At 39.7% G+C, this 21,478-nt stretch overlaps 1 protein-coding gene across 1 annotated transcript in view; it reads right to left on the reverse strand.

Moving 5' to 3' along the window:
* Nucleotides 1-6,316: 6,316 nt before the first annotated feature.
* The window catches only part of LOC122789818, a 169,358-nt gene continuing 154,196 nt past the window's right edge, over nt 6,317-21,478 (reverse strand). Inside the window, exon 4 of the mRNA XM_044057258.1 lies at nt 6,317-8,110. Within this exon, the coding sequence (XP_043913193.1) occupies nt 6,798-8,110 (1,313 nt within the window). The 3' untranslated portion in view covers nt 6,317-6,797. The remainder of the gene's footprint in view (nt 8,111-21,478) is intronic.

Genomic DNA, 21,478 nt, shown 5'->3' on the forward strand with positions numbered 1-21,478 from the left:
TGTGATAGCACACACTAGACATATAAAGTAACCAATAACCTAAAAACTAATTTATCAAAATAAAAGATCAGTGTAAACTGTCAAAAGTTTACTTGGCATGTAAACCAAGAAAAAGGAAATCAGCCAGTGGAACTCCTCTCAATCCTCCAGGAGGAGGGAAGGAGGTGGGGACGCAAGAAGGAAGGCGAGATGAAGGACAACTAACATGGAACATTATGGTAGGTGCAGAACTTCTTTATGTTAAGTTGTCCCATCTCGCCTTCGTTCTTGCTGTTTGGGACAAAACTATGTAGACAAATACTTGTTAAAATCTGAAGACTAAACAACAACAATAGAAAAAAAAAAACTATATTAAGCCTGAGCTAGTAACGAAGCAACCTCACAGCTGAAGCGGCAAACAAGATCTGGGTAGCGTACACTGGGCATGCTGGGATAAGGGTTAGCTTTGAGCCAGTAAACAGCTCTCGAGCTATAGAAGTAGGCTGAGTCAGAGCTGAGGATCGGTTCCGAACCCAAACAGCAAGAACAAAGCCGAGATGGGACAACTTAACATAAAATTAATTACCCTAACATCAGCATCTTACTAAAAATGTAATTTTAGTGAATGGATCAACCCAACTTTCTTCTTCAGATTTGTGCATAGTGTGCTTACAATATTGCACGATATAACTGGTTGTAACAACAGCATTCAGTTAGTTTCAAATCAACTGTGCAAAACAATGGGATAGAATAGGACAGTCTGAATATTATCTTCTTCTTCTCTCTCCTATTTTTCATTTCTCCTACTAGTGCATTAGTGGAAATTACTGCAAAAATTCTAATCCTTTCTTCATGCAAGGGAACTGTGAAACTAATATTTCTATTATTTCTCCTCAGCACTTCCGGGATCTTCATTCCAGTTTTTCAAGTCTAAAAGTGCCTTCATTAATCACATATGTCAGAATCATCTGCTTTGTTGCTTCCATTTTGTGATGCCCGAACTCTCCTTGGGTAGTGCTACTCTGACAGTAAGCACTAGCCCAATAATTTACAGCAGTCATGCAAGTTTTTCATGACTTCTAAATGTATCCAACTCCTCAAAGCACACCTCTTCCTCTTCATCCTTTCAGTTCCTCTAAATGTTCGCCCTGGATCTCCTCCCTTGTCCTTAGATCTCTCAATGCATCTATCAAATATGAAATTTATACTCAACTTCTGTTGGTACTGATCATCTCAACAGTATTCCTTCAATTTAAATCCTGCTTCAAGACTCACTTCATCTTCTACAGGCTCCCACTATAGCCATAAGACTCTTTCAGAATCATTGTTCATCTTCCCAATAACTTATATCTTGACTGTGGTTCTTTCTTTACCTACTCTTGCCCTATGCCTCTTCTTGTAAGTCTCATACATATTTCTGTCTCACTCGTGTTGTGATCTTGGTCTTATCTATGACACTGGTTTGCTTTCAGCCATAAAATATGTTGTTCACTCTGCAAATCTTTAAGATTCTGCTGAACTCATACATTACAACTCGTTTAATTTAATTCTCAAGCTTCTAACATTAGTGGGCCATTTCTGATAGTCCAACCTAAATAAAAAGCTCACCCTATGCACTGATGCTATACAGTAAAAATTCTAGCTGCATGTATATGCATTACCATCAGAAATTGGTGGGGAAAAATAAGTAGCTTTTAAAGCTGTCTAAGCAAGTGTGCAAGCTGTAGTTCTGTGATTTCAGACAAGATAGAACAAAGACATATGGATCAAATAAAATAAAATATCAAAACTAAAATCACTGGAAATGCTTAAAGGTTATGGACTGCCAGGCAAACCTAATTCCACCAAGACTTCTTTTAGTCTTGTACCCACCCCTTTTCTCAAAGGCAAAAAACACAATACAAAAGGCACATTTATACATGTATACAATGTGTGTGTGTGCATATACACACACACGTATATTACATATACATATATATATATATATATATATATATATATATATATATATATATATATATATATATATATATATATATATATATATATATATATATATATATATATATATATATATATATATATATATATATATATATATATATATATATATATATATATATATATATATATATATATATATATATATATATATATATATATACATATATATATATATATATATATATATATATATATATATATATATATATATATATATATATATATATATATATATATATATATATATATATATATATATACACACATACACACACATAACGCTGCTTCGCAAGGGACAGCTTGCACCTGTCACCCCTGGGATTCTGGATATTGGCTAAGGCTCTTGCCACCCCCATAGTGCCTTTTTAGGCAAGGCTCAAATTCTAAACCTACCACCCTAGAAAACAAAAATGGGAAGAAACTGAGGGTAATGCTGCTCAATGCCAGAAGTCTAAATCTCAAAATACACGCACTCGAGGCCCTTCTCAGTATGGAGAACATCGATGTCTGTGCTGTAACTGAAACCTGGTTCAAGGCTCATGAGAGCACCCCGGCACTATTAGGTTTTACCCACGCCTCCAGGTTGGTGGCAACGCACGAAGCTTCGGAAACCATCCAGGTGCAACTAACCATAGGCAAAACTGCTCTACAAATTGTAGCATGCTACAGGCCACCCTCTCAAACTCAGGAACCACACACAGCCTTCTTGAAGACACTGGAGGGTATAAATGTATCTCCAAACACCATCATATTGGGTGACTTCAACTACCCGAATACAGACTGGGAACATTACTCAAGCCCTAACTTTCTAGCCCAATGGTTCCTGGAGTTCATAAATTCAAATGCCATGGAACAGCTAGTCACTGTTCTCACGAGAGGAGAAAATATACTAGATCTCATTATCACAAACATGGGGACAAAATGCTCCACACCGGAAGTATATCCCTCATTGGTGAGATCTGATCATAAACTAATCTCACTGGAAATCCACATCCCGCCCCCACCCCAAACAAAAAAGACCACAGTGAAGAACTTCTCTAAAGCAAACTTCACACTACTCACGACTGGTGTGGTATCCCTCAATGCCCCTGAGCCAGTGGAAACCACAACCCAAGCTGCGGAAGCCCTTACAAATGCCTTCTATGAACACCTCCATGACTGCATGGATCAGGCAATCCCAAATAAAACCAAGACTCTTTCCACAAAGAGCAAACGTCCAGTCTGGTGGACCTCAGCCATTAACAAACTTTACAATAAGAGGAGAAAGCTATTACATGATAGAACAAAATCCATAAAAGGGAAGTCACCCCTGATCATTATTAGTAAAAAAAATACGAGCACTCATAAAATCAACTAAGGCCAATTTTGAGAGAAAAATTGCCATGGATTCAAAGGACAAGCATAAGGCCTTTTTCAGCTATGTTAGGAACCTGGGTGGAAACTCCCAGATATGCTCAGAATTAGTCCAAAATGATACAAAAATCACTGAACCCACAGACATTGCCAACATACTGGCAGACAGGTTCAGTGCAAACTTCACCCCCCTAAAGGAGAGATAACTATCCCAGCGGAGTGTAGCCTTCCCAGACATCTCAAATGCGCAGGTGAAAGCTGCTCTCTCTAAAGCTAAAAACACAGCATCAATGGGACCGGATGGTGTCCCCGGCTGTGTGCTACACGAGCTAAATGAGGAATTAAACCCGCAAATAAGGCAGCTGTTTAATCTCAGCCTTACCACAGGATACGTGCCCAAGGAGTGGCGTACGGCAACTGTGGTCCCACTCCACAAAGGCGGTGCCTCTACGGACCCTGGTAATTACTGCCCCATAAGCTTAACAAGTCTAGTCTGCAAAGCTATGGAGAGGATCATAATGGAGCTCATAAACAAAGATATAAGGGACTTGCAGACACTGGACCCGACCCAGTTTGGCTTCGTCAAGGGCAGATCATGCCTTTTGAACTTGGTCGACTTCTTGAAACAGTCACCAAGGCCATTGATGAGGAAAGGCAGTCCATACAGCCTACCTTGACCTTGCAAAGGCTTTCGACACAATACCCCACTCGGGTATTGTAGAAAAACTTACCAGCTTAAATGTAAACCCATATGTCACAAGATGGGTTGCAAACTGGCTTAAGGACAGAACCCACAGGGTTAGAGTTGCTGGCGCTATGTCAGACTCCAAGCCGGTCACAAGTGGTGTCCCACAGGGCTCGGTCCTTGGCCCCTATTGTTCGGCATCTACTTCTCAGAAGTACAGGCCAACATGGGAGGACTTTGGCTGACAAAGTTTGCAGATGACTGCAAACTGGGCCATAGTGGAAAGTGCATCGGACACGGATATCCTTCAGAAGGGACTCACGGAAACAGATAGCTGGTGCCAGAGCCATGGCCTGAAGTTAAACGCCAAAAATGTATAGTCATACCCTTCAGGAAAAACAAGGTAACCCCAAGCTACCATATAGGTGGCAATCCACTAAGCACAGAAGAGGTTATCAGGGACCTGGGGACCCAGGTTGACAGTGGCCTTTCTTTTGACACTCACGTTGCTAAAGTGGTTAGAAAGACCTTCTACATTGCCCACCTTATCATGAAGGGATTCACATCCAGATCTAGTGAGGTCATTGTTCCCCTGTACTCTTCACTTATCAGACCAATGATCGAGTACAATGCCCCATTCGGGATGCATCTCACCCGACATCTGCAGCAATTGGAGAGACCCCAAAAGTTCCTCAGCAAAAGGATAAAGGGACTCCAAAATCTGTCATATGCTGCCAGACTGAAGAAACTCCAGCTCTATTCAGTCGCATACCGTCTGCTCAGAGGTGACATGTGCCTGACATACAAGGCCATGTCCAACCCGGAATTAATGGACATGCTCCACCTCAAAAAATCCAAATCCACCAAAACCACTAGAGCAAGCGACTTAAACCTTAGCACGGATATAAATAGGACGTGCTGGAGGGATAGATTTATCACTCAGAGACTCCCTATGCTGTGGAATAAAATCCCGGTCCATGTGAGGCAGAGCACCTCGCTGGCTCTGTTCAAGAGAAATCTTGACCTGTGGATGGGAGATCGTAGGTTTACCCCGGGAATCATCTCTGTGTCACTGCTGGACAGAGGCACAACAAACTAATGGGTACAGTATTTTTTCATATAAGGGGTGGCGTAAGCCACAAAACTTTGGGCTAGGCTTATAAATGCCTCAGGGCAGATAGCCTAGTATAAACCTATGAACCAATGAACATATACATAGTGTACATATATATTTGTGTATTTTTGTATGTGTGTGTGTGTGTGTGTGTATATATATATATATATATATATATATATATATATATATATATATATATACACATATACATACACACACACATATACATACACATATCTATATATGGGATCCCTACAAACAGTCAAGAAGTCAACTTCTCAAAGTGAAAAAAAATCCGGTACAGCTGACTGAAAATCAAGATGATTGTATGCACCGGCTTTTTCTTTTTCAGTACGAGACTGCAGTACAGTGGTTATCAGGGAATTTACCCTTTCCCTACTGTACTGCAATCTCGGTAGTGAGAAGTGTGAAACACCCCTGCAAAAAAGTAGATTTTTTTCTTCAAATCTTTATGATTCAAAGTATTGCATTTTCAAATGTTAGTGATTTGAACTGTTTCAGGTCTATGACAGGCATTGATACTTCAATACACACACACGTGGGGCTGTTGTTTAGGTGATCAAATGGTGCAATCACTGAACGTTAAAAAAAAAAAAAAAGCCAACAGAGCTGATCAAACATTGCTGGCATTACTCCTGTGCAAGATCAGGGAGTTTGTGTGTGTGTATATTACAAACACACACACACACACATATATATATAATATATATATATATATATATATATATATATATATATATGTGTATATATATATATATATATATATATATATATATATATATATGTATATAAATTTTAATATCAGATTTTTTTTTTTTTTTGGATCAACATGTTTTGTGCATTTTGAGAATAGAATGCATCAGTCATATATTCATACGTATATCTACACACACACACACACACACACACACACACACACACACACACACACACACACACACACACACACACACACACACACACACAGATAGATATTCAGACTGATAGACACAAGAATTGCTCACTGTAAAATCTCTACAAACCTGTCAGGACAAAAGCAACACATATACAGCTAGACAGGTATATATAAATATTCAGACTGATAGATACACACAAGTATTACTTACTGTAAAGTCTCTACACACACCTGTTAGGACAAAAACAACTTGCTCAATCACTTTAAAATGATACAAACTATTTTATCACATGTCCCACTAAACTTAGCTAACAGAACACACGTGTTTTTTTTTTTTGATACTATAACTGTCATTTTTAGACGAATGCAAAATTACAGCTGTGTGTTCTAACTTTTTCTGCAATAAATGAAATAACCTGCTTTTTAAACATACCTTTCAATATTATATTTCAGAACATAAATTCTAAAAGAATGGCAAGTCTGAACAAAGAATATGGTCTTGAACAGGAATAAGGCTATTCATTGTCTATGTGCTCATTCCCTCCTAAAACTCTAACAAGGAACTGACTCAATCATATTTAAGTTACAAAATGTAGTTTATCAAACATTCCATTCAACTTGGGTAATACAAAGCAGTTTATCAGATATTAAAATATTTCTGTTTCTTAACAGATTAAAAAGAAAAAACAAATTAAAGCTATACAGTTTCCACTAGTCTAGGCAAGTCTTGCCAACAACTTGAGTTATTCTGCTTTTTCAATGTATTTTTCAACTGACTTTGGAATAAAAGATTCTAAAAAATGAAAGAAGTCCAAGAACAAAGAGCTGTTGCCTTGAACAGGAATAACACTAAGCAATGTTTTTGTGTTCTCATTCTCTCCTGCTACTCTTGCCGACAAGGAAAATGTCAGTAGTGGTTCAGATACTTCTGTTTTGCTTTCTTGCTGCAGTAGAGCCTCTGTCACTTTTGCTTCCAGGTCCAAACCATTTGCTTCCAAGGTGCCATCTGCTGGATTTGCATCACCTTCAGCACCATCTTCAGCAGCACTGTGCAGGAGTTGTCGTCTCATTTTGCGTCGCCCCATCCATACCTTGTGCCACACTGTGCAGTACCAGTTCACACCATTTGTGTACTTTTTGCTATCTAACCTTGGCTTTTTGGAGGTGGAATGTTCCACAGCATTCTCCTCCTCCTCCAATGATCTTTTTGAAGCAGAGTGAGAAGTGTATTTGGCTTGATAACACTTAATATCAGAGTCACTCTGAACAAAGTCCACACCATCATCTTCCTCCAAACAGCTTTTTGAAGCAGAATGAGATGCGTCTCTTGGTATAGCTTTAGTCAAATCACATTTATTCTCAGAACCAGTGTGACAAATGCCAACACCATCTTCACCCTCTAAAGACCTTTCTGAAGTAGACAGAGGTACACCTTTGGATTGATCACATTTAGTCACAGAGTCAGTATGACTGACTTCAAAAGAAACCTCATCTACACCACTCTCCTCAGTACAACAGCAGTTGCATTTCAGAACTTCCTCCATTACATATAGCATGGCATGACAGATTTTGTTGAACCATACATCTCGAAAGTCTGAACTCAGGCACAGTTCCTTTTTTGTGTTATCAGGCAATGTAGAAGCTTTGAATGGGATGGCTATTAATGTTTCATTTTTATCGGCCGCTTCTACTTGGTCTGTGGAGGGAGATGAAGTAGGAGACCACTCTGTGGTACTACGTGGCTGAAAAAGACGCACCAGGCCCCATATTTTTCCTTTGCTAGACTTTTTCTGATATTGCAGGCTACGACAATATTTTGATGCATCTTTACACTCCTTTTTAAATCTCTGTGCAGTTCGCTCATTGATGTTGCCAGCAACATTGTGAACCAATTCAAAGGGATCCTGAATGTTCATTGGACCAAGTTTGAACTTTCTCTCCACTTTGGGGTTCATAAAATCTGTAACTGGTAGGACTTTACCCTCTCTCAAGGATATAACATTGCCAGCAAAATCGAATTCCATGAAATACTTGAAAAATTCTGCCAAAAGTGTACCTGATAGAAAAAAATAAATTTGACAATTAGACCGAGATGCAAGCAAAACAGTTATCTACATCTCATCATCAATTGTTACAAAGAATTTTTTCAAGACAATAAAAAGATGCAACTGTACAGAAGCAGTGACTTAGTTGTAGCTTAGAAAATATAGATAATTATAAACAAAGAACCACTATGAGGTACCACAACTATATTCACTGGGAAAGGATACCACTATGCCTGCTGTTTAGGAAAAGATCTACGCATGAGCAATGGAAAAAACAATCTCAACAAAACCGACAACTGTAAGGTACTATAATGTGTAAATATGTGTAGTTCATAGAAAAAGACATTTAGCCTTTCATCCCACTCTTTCAACCACAATTACAGAATCACAACCCCACTCAAGGCAGGTGTCCATGAAGCTGTTATGAAAAAACAATTTAGGAGACTTAGTAATTTGCATACAGGTAGGAAGGAGGTGGTGTGGCTTCTGTAATGTCTAAGAAAACTGAGACAATGTACTGATCAACCCATCAAAGAAAGTGCCCCAGATGGGAGACAGACTGATTGGGCTACTGTAATTAAGGCTTGTTCCAGGTGTGGCTTAAGGCAGAATTGTAGCTAGCTCATCTGGTGTTGGTACTGTGTACATTTCCCACAACTGGTGCCCCCCCCCTTAACTTTGAGTTGAGAAGCAAAAATAAAAAGTCTTCTGAAAGTCTAATTTTAAGCATTTCAGTGCTTCAGCCACAACGAAAAATGCAGAATCAGCATTCTTTTCTGAAGCCATGAAGTCATGATGTTCTCCTAGATTCAGAAAAGAATCTCAGTCCTATACTCCTGCACCACTGACAGCTTGTGTCCAGGCAACCACACCCGTCAACCTGCTGTAGTTACACTTCAGGCAGATAACCAATGTGTTGCTTTGATTTAATGAATTCTGCAGAATCTGTGCTAGAAAACGGCATTTTTCAAAGATGCGCAAAAGCAAGAAAAAAGTCTGTTTGAAATAATTCACATAATGAATAAAAACATAAGAAAATTAAATCTTAAGTACTGTGGAAATGGAAACATTTGACACTGAGAAGTATGAAAATGCATCACAGATAGTGTGATGTGTGCAAGGCTAAATAAAGAACAGAATCACTGATAATTAATGAAAAGTAAGTGGAATTTAACTAGATACAGCTGCAACTAAGAAAAAATGAAGTTAGGGAAGGCAGCAGGCTCAGCTGAGGCTACAGCAGATATGATCAAGATATTGGGTAAGATGAGGGAGAAATGGCTCCTGAGGGTATTTATGTCAGTATGGACAGAAAGGCGTATCCTTCATGCCTGGAGAATAAGCATACTAGCATCAACGTACAACAAAGGAGACATCCACAAGTCTGGGTAGTACAAAGGTATCAAACTCCTGTCATACTGCATAAGTTTTGGAAAGAGTGATTGATAAAATTATATACAGAGTAGTAGAAAGTAAGATGGGAGATTAGCAGTTCAGATTTAAATTAGGATACAGTATAACCGACCCGATGTTTGCAGTGAGACAGATAGCCGAAATAAAGCAAGAAATTCCGAAAGAGTCCAACTGGGCATTCCTGGACTTTGAGAAAGCATATGACAAGGTTCCAAAAGCTGATTTGGGCAGTCCTGTGGTGGTCTGAAATCCCAGAAACATTGGTAGAATTAATGCAGGCTATGTACAAGGTCCAAATGATTCAAATTATATTATTTATTTATTCCAGTTTGATCACTGGGGAGGTCCACTGGGCTAGGGGGCCCATTTTTAGTGGAGACCCGGGGAGAAAAGATCCACAGAACAAAGTTTATTAACATAAACATTTTTCAAAGATAGTTTAAAATACAGACAGTGGGTTTCTTCAACAAGAAATAAACAATCAATACAATTTCAATTTAATGTTCGTATAAATTCATGTAATCAAACAATTTATATATTTATGCACTGTATTTATATGACCATAGGTTTTAATTCATTTAAATATTTTAAATGTTTATGCACACGCACTTTCATAGTCAAGTTTTTAACTTAATTTTAATATTCATGAGGCTTGTTGGTTCATAGGTTCATTTTGAATGTCTTTGGGGGATTTACATTGGTTGGAGGGTTGGTAATTTAATATATATAGAGTAATTAAATGGTAGTACATTGTCTGATGAAGTCCAAGTGGATTGGATGAAAACGCTGGTATATTGTTTTGTGCAACTGCGTTAATGTGTATGGTCTGTGGAGTTGGTTATTAAAAGATTTGAAGTGGACTCGTGGTTTGCAGTTTCCTTGGGCTTACAGCACTTGTTCGGTGTTTTGTGGGTACTTCCAAGTGCTTCCAGTTGTTTTATTAGTGTTTCGTGAGTCTTTCTGGGCCAAGGGAAACTTTTTCAAAAAGAGAAAAGGACAGCAATGAGTTCGGAAGCATCGGAGGAGCTCGGCCAATCAAGGAAGTTGATTGGGCAGTTGACCGAGCTCATAGATTTACTCACTCCCCTTTGCCACAAGATGTTAGTGAGTCAAACTAAGTTAGGTTGCGAAGAACCTGTGCTCGAGGAGGTACAGCAGTACAACAGTAGAAGCAAACGGAAGAGGCAGCTTATGGGCGAAGAAGATGACGCCGGCGACTTTTCCGAGGGCTCAGCAACTAATTTCAATCCTCTACTCACTCCTAACATTCTGGGTGTCGAATCTGAAGGGACTGAAGTGATTAATGAGCGTCGTGGAACAGCTGCAGGGGCTCAACGGAAGAAACCGACTCGTACGGATTTAAGCAAAGGTACTGATTGTTCTAACCATATCAGCACTAGAGACTGGTTGAATAAGAATATAGACTTTGGTATGGATACACATGTTGGTTTGGACAGACAAGAAGGAGAGACTTATGTGGTTAAAATTGATAAACTCAAAGGCCTTATGACTAGGTTCAAAACTTTACATATAGAAAATGCATACTTATTAGAATGCTTAAAAAAGGAAATTGTTCCAAAAGGTCTTCGTATCTGTAAGTATCCAAACAATGTTACCAGTGGTTCTATTTTTCATAAAAACTTGCTCAAGGTTTTTAATCAATGTGGTTTAGATGTTATTAAATTAATAATAGAAGAAAATGAAAGAAATATTAAGTGTTTGACTAAAGACATTGATGAAATGGATGGAGCTATTAAAAATGACCTAATATTTAGTATTAAGGAAGAGAAGCAACAATATTATAATATTAGGCATGAAATTGATGAAAAATGTAATGTGATTATGCAACGTAAAATAGGTAAATTACACAGGGACATCATGGAATATGAAAATGGGACTAACTATCCAGAACCTAACTTGTCTAAAAAGAATGTTAACAATTTTGTTAACAACAGGAAATGGAATAAACCCATTTATAGTCATTCAGATTTTCAGAATGATTTTACCTATGACCAAGATTTCCCTCCTCTAGTAAGGGAAACAGAAGAAGTATACAGGCCTCACAATTATAGGGAAAATTTTTACAGGAGGGGGGGGAGAAGGGGGAGGGGGAGGTATTGATTAACACCCTCTCTTCAAATAGCTCAATTTGGACAGAAATGAAGTATATGATATTAATGTTGTAAACAAGGTTATTCATACATATAAGGATTTTTCAATTTACAATTATGGTAATTTTGAGGTTAAGGTTAACCATTTCAAATTACTTAGTAAAGGTTTTAAATTTATTCCTAGTTCAAAGGGTGACACCGCCACCACAATTCTGGATACCAAGTTGTTTATGCGAAGAATAAATTTGAGTGTTCTGGCAAGCAACAATGGTTATAGTAGTGATAATAGAGTTACAAAATTGAAAAGAAATCTACTTTCAATCCACCCTTGTTACCCCAGTTAAGAAACTTTGAAAGAATTTTGGAAGAAGGGATTAGAACTGAACATAATAACAATAATAGGAAGATATATGATAATAACTTGAATAAAGACGAAAAAGAGGCATTAATGGAATTAATTAATGAGGACACTATCAGAGTGATGAAACCTGATAAGGGGGGGGTGTCGTCATTATGGACAATATAATCTATGAGGGAAAGATGAACACGATACTAAGAGATGAAACAAAATATTCAGTGGTCTCAAGAAATGAGGTAAATGTGGCATATTTTCGAATAGATAATATGTTGAATGACTTTGTGTTAGAAAAGGTGTTAAAACCTGAACTACACAAGTTTTTAACAGTAGCAAAACCTAGGATGGCCACTATGTTCGGAATCCCGAAAGTCCATAAAAATGTGATGGACCCACCCCTAAGACCCATAGTTACTGCAGGAGGGTCAAAAACAGAACCCCTAGCAAAATACATAGATATTACAACCAAGCATATATGGACAAGTAATAGAGTGATATTGAAAGACTCATGGGATTTTTTAAAACAATTAACACCTGAATGTTATAGCACCGACCTAATATTCATAACTATAGACATAGTGGATCTTTTTTCCTGCATACCACATATTAGTGGAATGAAGTGGTTTGAGGAATGTGTTTTTTTGGACAAAACTATGACACAAGAAGATAAGATTTTATCAGTGGCACTCATGGACACCGTCTTAAAATACAATTTTTTGTTATTTGATGGTGAATATTTTCAACAGAGGACAGGGGTGTCCATGGGTGCAGCATGTGCACCAACATTTGCCAACATAGTTTTGTCCAAATGGGAAGAAAAATATATATTAAAATCAGAGTTTAAGAAGGAATGGATCTTGTACAAAAGATTCCTAGATGATATAGTTATTTTTTGGATAGGGGGGCAAGAAAGATTCAATGAATTTCTTGAATATATTGGTAAAACTACTAATTTCCTTAAATTTACACACAATATCGATCATGAGGTTCTACAATATTTGGACATTGAATTGGTCAAAAATAACACGCTGAAGTCATTTTCATCCAGGGTATATAGGAAAAAAACCTATGTCAATTCTTATTTGCATTATGAAAGTGCGCATCCCCTACACTGCAAGCGTAATATAGTTAAAGGGCAGTTTGTGAGGGGATCAAGGATGACTACCCTGGATGAAGACTTTTGGTCGAATGTGATACATTGCAGAAAATGTTCATTGAAAGGGGATACCCAGAGAAATTTGTAAATGACATTAGAAGGGAAGTGGAAACAGGTAGGGCAGACAGATTTAAACCAATTATGGGTAGGATTGAATTTAAAACAACAAGAGAAGAAAATAAGGATAGGGTGACTGAGGAAAACCAGTACCACAAAAATCTCATAATTGAGTACAATAGTTATAATATGGGAATAAGAAACATTTTAAGTAAAGAATGGGACAAATTTGCTGCTTTAACAGATATAGAAGGAATTAATAGCTTTAAACCGAAGATTATTTTTAGAAATTCAAGAAGTATAAAAAATATGTTGGAAAACAAAAAGGATATGGATTATAGGAAGAATGATGTGTTGAGAAAAAAAGTAGGAACGTATAAATGTGGCCGGTGCAATCAATGTTCATATATTAGTAATAAGAGTGAGATATTTATAGATAGTAGAAATATGTTAATTAAGAGTAAAGGCAAATATAGTTGTGATACAAAAGGGGTGGTCTATTTGGCAACTTGTGATAAGTGTCCTTCATATTACGTGGGAAAAACAGAAAGGGAACTAAAGAAAAGAATTTATGAACACGTATATGATATGCAAAAAGGGAAAGAGACTAGTGCCTTATTCAAGCATAGTAAAGAATGTAGAGGATGCAAATTTTATTTCTTTGTGTTACAACAGGTGGAAAAGGATAGAAGGGGTGGTATCTGGGAAGAGATCTTGGAGAGTAAGGAATTGTGGTGGCAGGTGTACCTGGAGACTAGTAAAAAACCAGGGATAAATGACTATTTGAGTATATCATCCTTATTAAAAATAAGGGCTAATAAAATATAGTAGTTTTTAATAGAATAGAATGTGATAGGATTTGATGTGTGATATATGTTTACTTATTTATGTAATTATATTCAAGTAAAGTATTTATATTTAAACAGTATAACAGTGAGGTTTTAACTTATTTTTGTATAAAGGAAGTGGTTTTATTGTGTTCATGGAATGTTATGTGCAATACTGATTTATGACAGTAGAGGGAGATGTTTTATTATGTTTAAACATATTAGTAAGCACAAGCACTTTGTTTAATAATGTTCGTATAAATTCATGTAATCAAACAATTTATATATTTATGCACTGTATTTATATGACCATAGGTTTTAATTCATTTAAATATTTTAAATGTTTATGCACACGCACTTTCATAGTCAAGTTTTTAACTTAATTTTAATATTCATGAGGCTTGTTGGTTCATAGGTTCATTTTGAATGTCTTTGGGGGATTTACATTGGTTGGAGGGTTGGTAATTTAATATATATAGAGTAATTAAATGGTAGTACATTGTCTGATGAAGTCCAAGTGGATTGGATGAAAACGCTGGTATATTGTTTTGTGCAACTGCGTTAATGTGTATGGTCTGTGGAGTTGGTTATTAAAAGATTTGAAGTGGACTCGTGGTTTGCAGTTTCCTTGGGCTTACAGCACTTGTTCGGTGTTTTGTGGGTACTTCCAAGTGCTTCCAGTTGTTTTATTACAATTTCAATTTAGTTCATGAGATAAATGAGAATATAGCATAATAGCTAGATTTTACTATTTAGTTACGAGTATGAATTTGCAATTGAGAGTGAGGTTAGGAAGGTAAGGTGGTTAGCCAGGAGTGAAGGGGGAAGAGAGTTTGAGAGGTATGGGTGGAAGAGTGCAGTTGCATTTCCTGTTTAGGTAGAGGTAGGAATGAAGTTGAGATTTGAAGTTATTATGGTTGTTACAGGTCCTTAGATAGGAGGGCAGAGCATTCCATTTTTTTTGCTAAGGTAAAGGAGAAGAGAAGCTGACCAGCTGGGAGCTTGGGTTTTTGAATGGTGATCAGGTTTTGGTGAGAAGATCTAAGGGGTCTGAGGGGGAATATGGTTGTAGTATATTGGATAGTGCAGGGCAGTTAGTGGGTTGGAACAATAATTTGTGGGCTGTGGTTAATTGGTGAAAGTCTAGTAGGTTGGAGAGTTCAAGCCAGTTTATAGAGTGAAGGGAGATGCAATGAAGAGAAGAGGATTTGGCACTAGTGGCAAATCTGGAGATTTTGTTGTAGCATACTTCCAGTTTGGAAGTAAGTGTGGAAGATAAATTAGTGAGCAGAGGAGTGCCATACATAAGAGAGGGAAGGAGATAGGTGGAGGCAAGAGTTAGTCTGGAGGAAGGAGAGAGGAAGTGTTTTTTTTCTATAAAGTAGGCCAAGTTTTATGTGAGTTTTTTTTATGTTTGGCTGGATATGAGTGTTAAATTTTAGTTGATTGTCAACTGTGACACCAAGAAGTTTGGCAGAGGGTACTATCTCGATAGAGGAGTTGTTAAGGCTGGTAATTTGAAGAGAGTTTTTATCAAGAGGGGATGATTTTGAGGGGGAGAATAGAAGGATCTTAGTTTTATTGGCATTAAGAGAGAGGTGATTTTGGAGCATCCAGTTTTCAGTGGTTGAGAAGGCATTTTGAGTCAGAGATTGGAGCCCTGCTAGGTTAATGGCGCAGCAAATCAAAGTGGAATCGTCAGCGTATTGTACAACTTTGGTGTTAGGAATAGCTTTATGGAAGTCATTAATAAAAATACTGAATAGCAAAGGGCCAAGTATGGAACCTTGGGGTACTCCAATGGGAGTAGGAAGGAAAGCAGAGGTGGCTTGGCCCCATTTCACTGCTTGGGACCTGTTTGAAAGACAGCTAGAGAACCATGAAAGAGTTTTTTGGGAAAGGTTAAGATTAGAGAGATGGTTTAGAAGGTGGGTATGAGAGATGGTATCAAAAGCTTTGGGTAAGTCCAGCAGGACAGAAGATACCAAATTACCAGAGTCACAGGCTGAATTGACAGAATGTAAGAAGGAGAGAAGGGCGGAGTTAGTACTGTGTCCTGGGCGGAAGCCGTGTTGGGTAGGGGGGAGTAGCTGGTATTTGGTAAGGAATGGTAAGAGCTGTAGGTGGATGCATTTTTCAAGAATTTTGGAGATGGGGGAGAGGATGGCTATGGGGCGGAAACTGGAGACATTACAGTTTTTGCCACCCTTGTGGAGTGGAAGAATATATGCAGTACGCCATAGTTTGGGTACGTATGATTCAAGTAGTGATCTATTGATAAGGATGCTGATAGGCAGAGCAATAGCATCTGAAGCTATTTTTAAGGAGGAGGATGGAATGCTGTCAGGGGCATTGGAGCAAGGCTTTAGTTTATAAAGAAGTTTCTTTATTAGATTGGTGGAGACGGGTTTAAGTTCAAAATTAGGGTGGGGAGGGAGGGGAAGATTGGGCAGGGGGGGTGGAGGTTATTATTGTTAAAGGTCTAGTAAGTTCAGTAATAGGGGAGGTGAAAAAGGTATTGAATAGTGAGGCAATTTCTGAGTCAGATTTGCTGGTGTCAGGAAAGGGGTTGTTTTTTTGTTCCTGGCCTGAGGGAGTTAATAGAGTTCCAGAATTGTTTGGGATTTTTTGCATGATTTTCTTGTAGTTTGATGTAGTAAGACTTTTTGTCTTTAATGACTTGTTTTTTGGCTAGGTTTCTCAACTGTCTATATTTTACTAATGTTTCTGGTTGTTTATAGCGGAGCTAGACTTTCCAGGTTTTATCCCTTTGTAGCATAATGTTTTTTGAGTCTTTGGTGAGCCATGGAGTGGTTTTTAACTCTTAGTTCTTATTGGAGCTAGGGAGTTAAGGACCATTAAGAATGCTGAACTGAAGTAGTCAACGGCTTTGTCTAAAGGTAGTATTTTTAGGGGGTTCCAGTTAGTTAGCTTAAGGGAATTAGAGAAAATAGTAGGGTTAAAGTTGGATATGCTACGAGTATGAATGTATTGGTGAGAGTGTGAGGAAGTGGGAGTAGCTCGAACAGTGAAGGCAGGGAGGTGGTCTCATAAAGAGTCGGGAATGACTCCAGACTTTATGATCTTGTTAGGATGAGATACTAGGTTCCAGTCAAGTATGGAGCCTGGGGGGTTGGTTTTGTTAGGTCTAGTAATGGAGTTGGTAAGTTGAGTGAAGGTGAATAGGTTAATTGTTGTGGTGGGATTAGGGTTGTTGATTTTCCCCCAGTTGATATTTACATCTCCCAGGATGTAGGTTTCTAGCTTAATATTGGAGGAGGTCCAGGAGAGTATGTCTTCTAGGGTATTGGCGTTGTTACCAGGAGGAATGTAGAGGGAGATGATACAGATGCTTTTATGGATGTTTATTTTTAGTAGGCCAATCACAAGTTCAGCATTAAAGAAAGAAGGGATGTGGTTAATTCAAGTCTGAGTTGGTTTTGAAACCCCGGAATTTAGTGGAGGCTACTAAAATGTATTATTAGGGTTATCAGGGTGTTTAGTATACATTTTTATTTTTATTTTTAATTTTTATTCCGCAGATGTAAGCTTTGTATGTATGATATGTACGTGCACATTTTTGATATTAGGTAATGTACTAGTTTACTTGGGTACATGAGGTATTTTATTAATACATGGTATTGGTCCACGGTTTTAGTTTATAGGTGCTTCACACTATGTATTATCTATGTAATTTACTGGTTCATACTGTTTCTTCCACAATAGACAGTTATCAATTAATATGGAATGAATTAACAAGGTCATATGATAGATGATTTCCTATTTAATATCTGGTACTTGAGCACTTTAATTTTGTACTTTGAAGAAGCTCGGTATTGACTGAGCGAAAGCGCTTGTTTTATTGTGTTTTACCAACCTTTTATCGTTTCCAGTGACTGTTTTTAGTCTAATAAAGACTGCGTTTATCAGCACCTTAGTTTTGTTTTCTAAGTTCCGGGTCCTGTTTCTGCTTGGCATCGAGGTGAATCTTGAGTTAGTCCCTAATCCGATCTGGTCTGAGGGGAAATGCTGGATGGCTCCCTTTCCTAGCAGCTTTGAAACCTCTAAAGCTGCGTGATCCCTTTTACTGGGTGGAACGTCCAGGATTTTTCTGACTGGAGAGGGGACTGACGAAAAGGGGATGACATAAGCTCCAGAAATTATTCGTAATACCCATCAGTCCTGGGTGATGCCTTGCCAGGCTTCTGGGTATAACGATATTCGACCCCAACTGGCTCCGGAAACGCACAGTCGGGCATCCCATCAGGAACGACGATAGGGAGAGCTGCAAAAGAATCGCAGTCTCCCAAATTGCGGGGGCCCCCTCTGCCTCTAGGGCGGCATCTACCTGAATAACCTCTCCCTCCTCTGCCTCTGGAGGGGGACTCACCTTGTGCACCGGGAAAAAAACTCTGATTTTTTGAACCACATCTTCCCACCACTCTAGGCCTTGGGGTAAGGCCTAGAGGGAAGAGAAAAACTGACCCCTACAGCAGAGTCTTTTCCTCTTGCTTGCACCTGGTGAGGGTGTCTTTCACCATGGTTCCGAATAAAGAAGAACCATCAAAGGGGGCGTCAGTGAAAGAAGACTTGAAGGCCTCTGCGAAATGACAAAGGCACATCCAAGCTTGCCTTCTAAGGGTGACTCCTGAGCTTGCTGCCCTACTCGCTCCCTCGGCTGCATATGAAATGAGCCGCATGGAGGAGTTAACGATGGAATTGAGGGTAGACACCTGGGCGTTAACCGTTTGGGCCACCGCCTCAGGCACATTACCCGCGACAGTATCTCCTAACTCCTTGAGGAGATCTCTCTGGAGCAGAGTAAAATGAGACAGGTAGTTCAGCGACCATAAGGTAAAGGTTGCTGACGAGATGGTATGCTTCCCGTATTGGTCCATGGTCCTAGACTCCCTGTTAGAAGGACGTAGCGGAGACTTTTTCCTCCGTCCATCCTCCTGAGTGGCCGCCGCCATGACCATGGCATCCACAGGGACTCCTTTGGACAAAAACTCCTTACCCGGGGGAGCAGACAGAAATTTATTGGGTCTCCTGGTTATGGGTTCCACAGAATCAGGGTTCTCCCACACCCCCCGACAAATTAAATCCAGGAGCTCGTCGAAGGGTGGAGACACCCAGGAGGTGGAGGACTGAGCACCAAAGGCCTTCAGGAAGACCGACTCCTCCTCGGAGGGGGCTTTGGATGGCCAGTCACCTCTTTGTTTCAATATCTCCAGGATGTCGGAGAAAGAAACATCATCAGAAGATGACATGGGGGACCCCTCCGATTCCTCGAGGTCGGTATCTGAGGTGAGAGACTCATCCTGGGAGTCTATGTGCTTCCTCTTGCACATTTTCTTTCTAGGGGGTTCCTCAGGCAAGAACTCTGAGGGGCCCTCAGAAACTTGGGGACCACTCGTGGGGGTATCCCTAGGCCTTGGGGCTCTGCTGTCTACAGATAGGTGGTGATCAGAGGCTCTCACCAGAGTGGTAGGGGACAGAATGACCGACCCACATGATGTGGCTGAAGACCTGGCCAGTGCACTCCGCATGGCCTCAAAGGCCACCCCCCCCCGTGTCCGAGGACCGGCCAGCCTCTGAGACCATGACAGGAGTCGGGGTTCCTCGAGCTGAGGCACCGAGCAGGAGACTAGGAACCGAAATGTGTCCCGAGGTGTCCCCCCCCCGGGCCCGACTGAAGAATCCAGAGTCCCAAACCCTGTGGACGGCACCGTCGGGGTTGGAGCCGACGTCAGTACCGATAAGCCCGGAGGGGACATCAAAACCGAACTAGGAACATCACATGGAGTGGAACATTCCGGCTCCGAAGACAGAGATACTCTCGGAGGAGGAATAATCGAAGAAGGTATCAGGACGGGCTCCGGAGCCGACTGGGACAGAGCCGAGAACAATTTTGCCAAAACCGGTGAGTGAAGGAGCCTCTGCACCACCCTATCGACATCCATATCTGAAAGTGTCCTGGAGGATTTGGAGGACAGGGAGGGAGATCGGGATCTCCTCTCAGGTGACACTGGTCTAGTACTGGGCAATCGGCTCCGAAGAGGTTCCAATATAATTGGAGCCGACGCCGGTTCCATTAACACCAACACTTCCTGCGGCCCCGAGGCAGTGGAGCCGCGGAGGTCGAAGCTAGTTTTATGACTTTCTCCGGTGGCTCCGAGGAGACTGAAGGAGTTGGAGATCTCTTTTTAGATTTTGTGGATTTTGAACTGGAAGCAGAATCCATGGCCTCTTCGAACGAAGGTTTCAAGAGTCCCTTCAGAATTAACTTATTCTTTCTTTCTTGGAGCAACCTGGGACTAAAAGCATGGCAGAAGCTGCAGGACCTCCTGCAGGTGGATTGCTCCCAGACAATAAACGCATACTGAATGTCCATCGGTGATGGACATCTTGTACACTTAGAGCACTTTTTAAATCCCGAAGGTTTGTGCTCCTTGGAATCTTTGGACATTTTGAAAGATCAATCTCAAATACCAATATAATGAACAAGTCACTGCCTGACTGGAAAAAACGACTACAGTCACACAAAACCACTAAGCGCGGGAACAAACTTTCCACAACAACAGCACACACAATCCTCAGAAGGGACACACACTAAGACGACTAGAGCTAAAAACCTTTAACTAAAACGTTTTTTAGACCAACTCTCAGACAGAAGGGGAGACCGACACTAAAACCTCTAACTCAAACGGTTTTAGATAGCGAAAACAAACACAGGGACAAGAAGGGGATGGACTAGGTCCTCTAACTGAAACGGGCCTAGCCCGTTAGAACAGCTAGTGGGATACCACAAAACACAATCACACTATAGAAATACTCAAAACACCAAATAGAAATAGCTATTAAAATAGCTTTTGCTTGTAACAAATTTTCTCAGAAGAATTAGAAAAAAGGGTACTTAGCCACAGCCAAGAGTGAGACCACGTCCGAGCTACACGAGCGACAAACGAGATTTGGGGATGTGGAGCAGTGCAGCATGGGATACCTTCTTAGCCCAGCCAATAGAAGACTTCGAGCTAGAAAAGTTTGGCCGAGTCGGAGCCGATATTCAGCTCCGAACCCACGGGTAAGAATGTAGGTGAGATTGGACTACATAACATACAATGTTAAAATGGGGGTATGGCGAAAAAAATAGGTCGAGGGAAAGTGCAGGAAGAGGTGAGTTCAGAGTAGACGAGGGTAGTCTTACAGAGTGGAGTAAGAGGAGGAGAAAAAAAGGGAGAAGGGAGAAGAGTGCAGGCTGAGGGAGAGAGAAATAGGAAGCAGATTAAAAATGGAGGCAGAAACAGTTGAGCAATAGAAAGGTCCACAGATTGTAACGAACTTTTCACTTCAAATCACATATAAACTACAGTTAGGTGACAATAAAAGCAGGTGCTATGCAAATTCACATTAAAAATAGTCAGTGACCATTTAAGTAGTCTAAATAGCAATCAATAAGT

This window comes from Protopterus annectens, chromosome 15.part0 (genome assembly GCF_019279795.1).
Source record: "Protopterus annectens isolate FY-2018-M chromosome 15.part0, PAN1.0, whole genome shotgun sequence".
Taxonomy (NCBI): Eukaryota; Metazoa; Chordata; order Ceratodontiformes; family Protopteridae; genus Protopterus; species Protopterus annectens.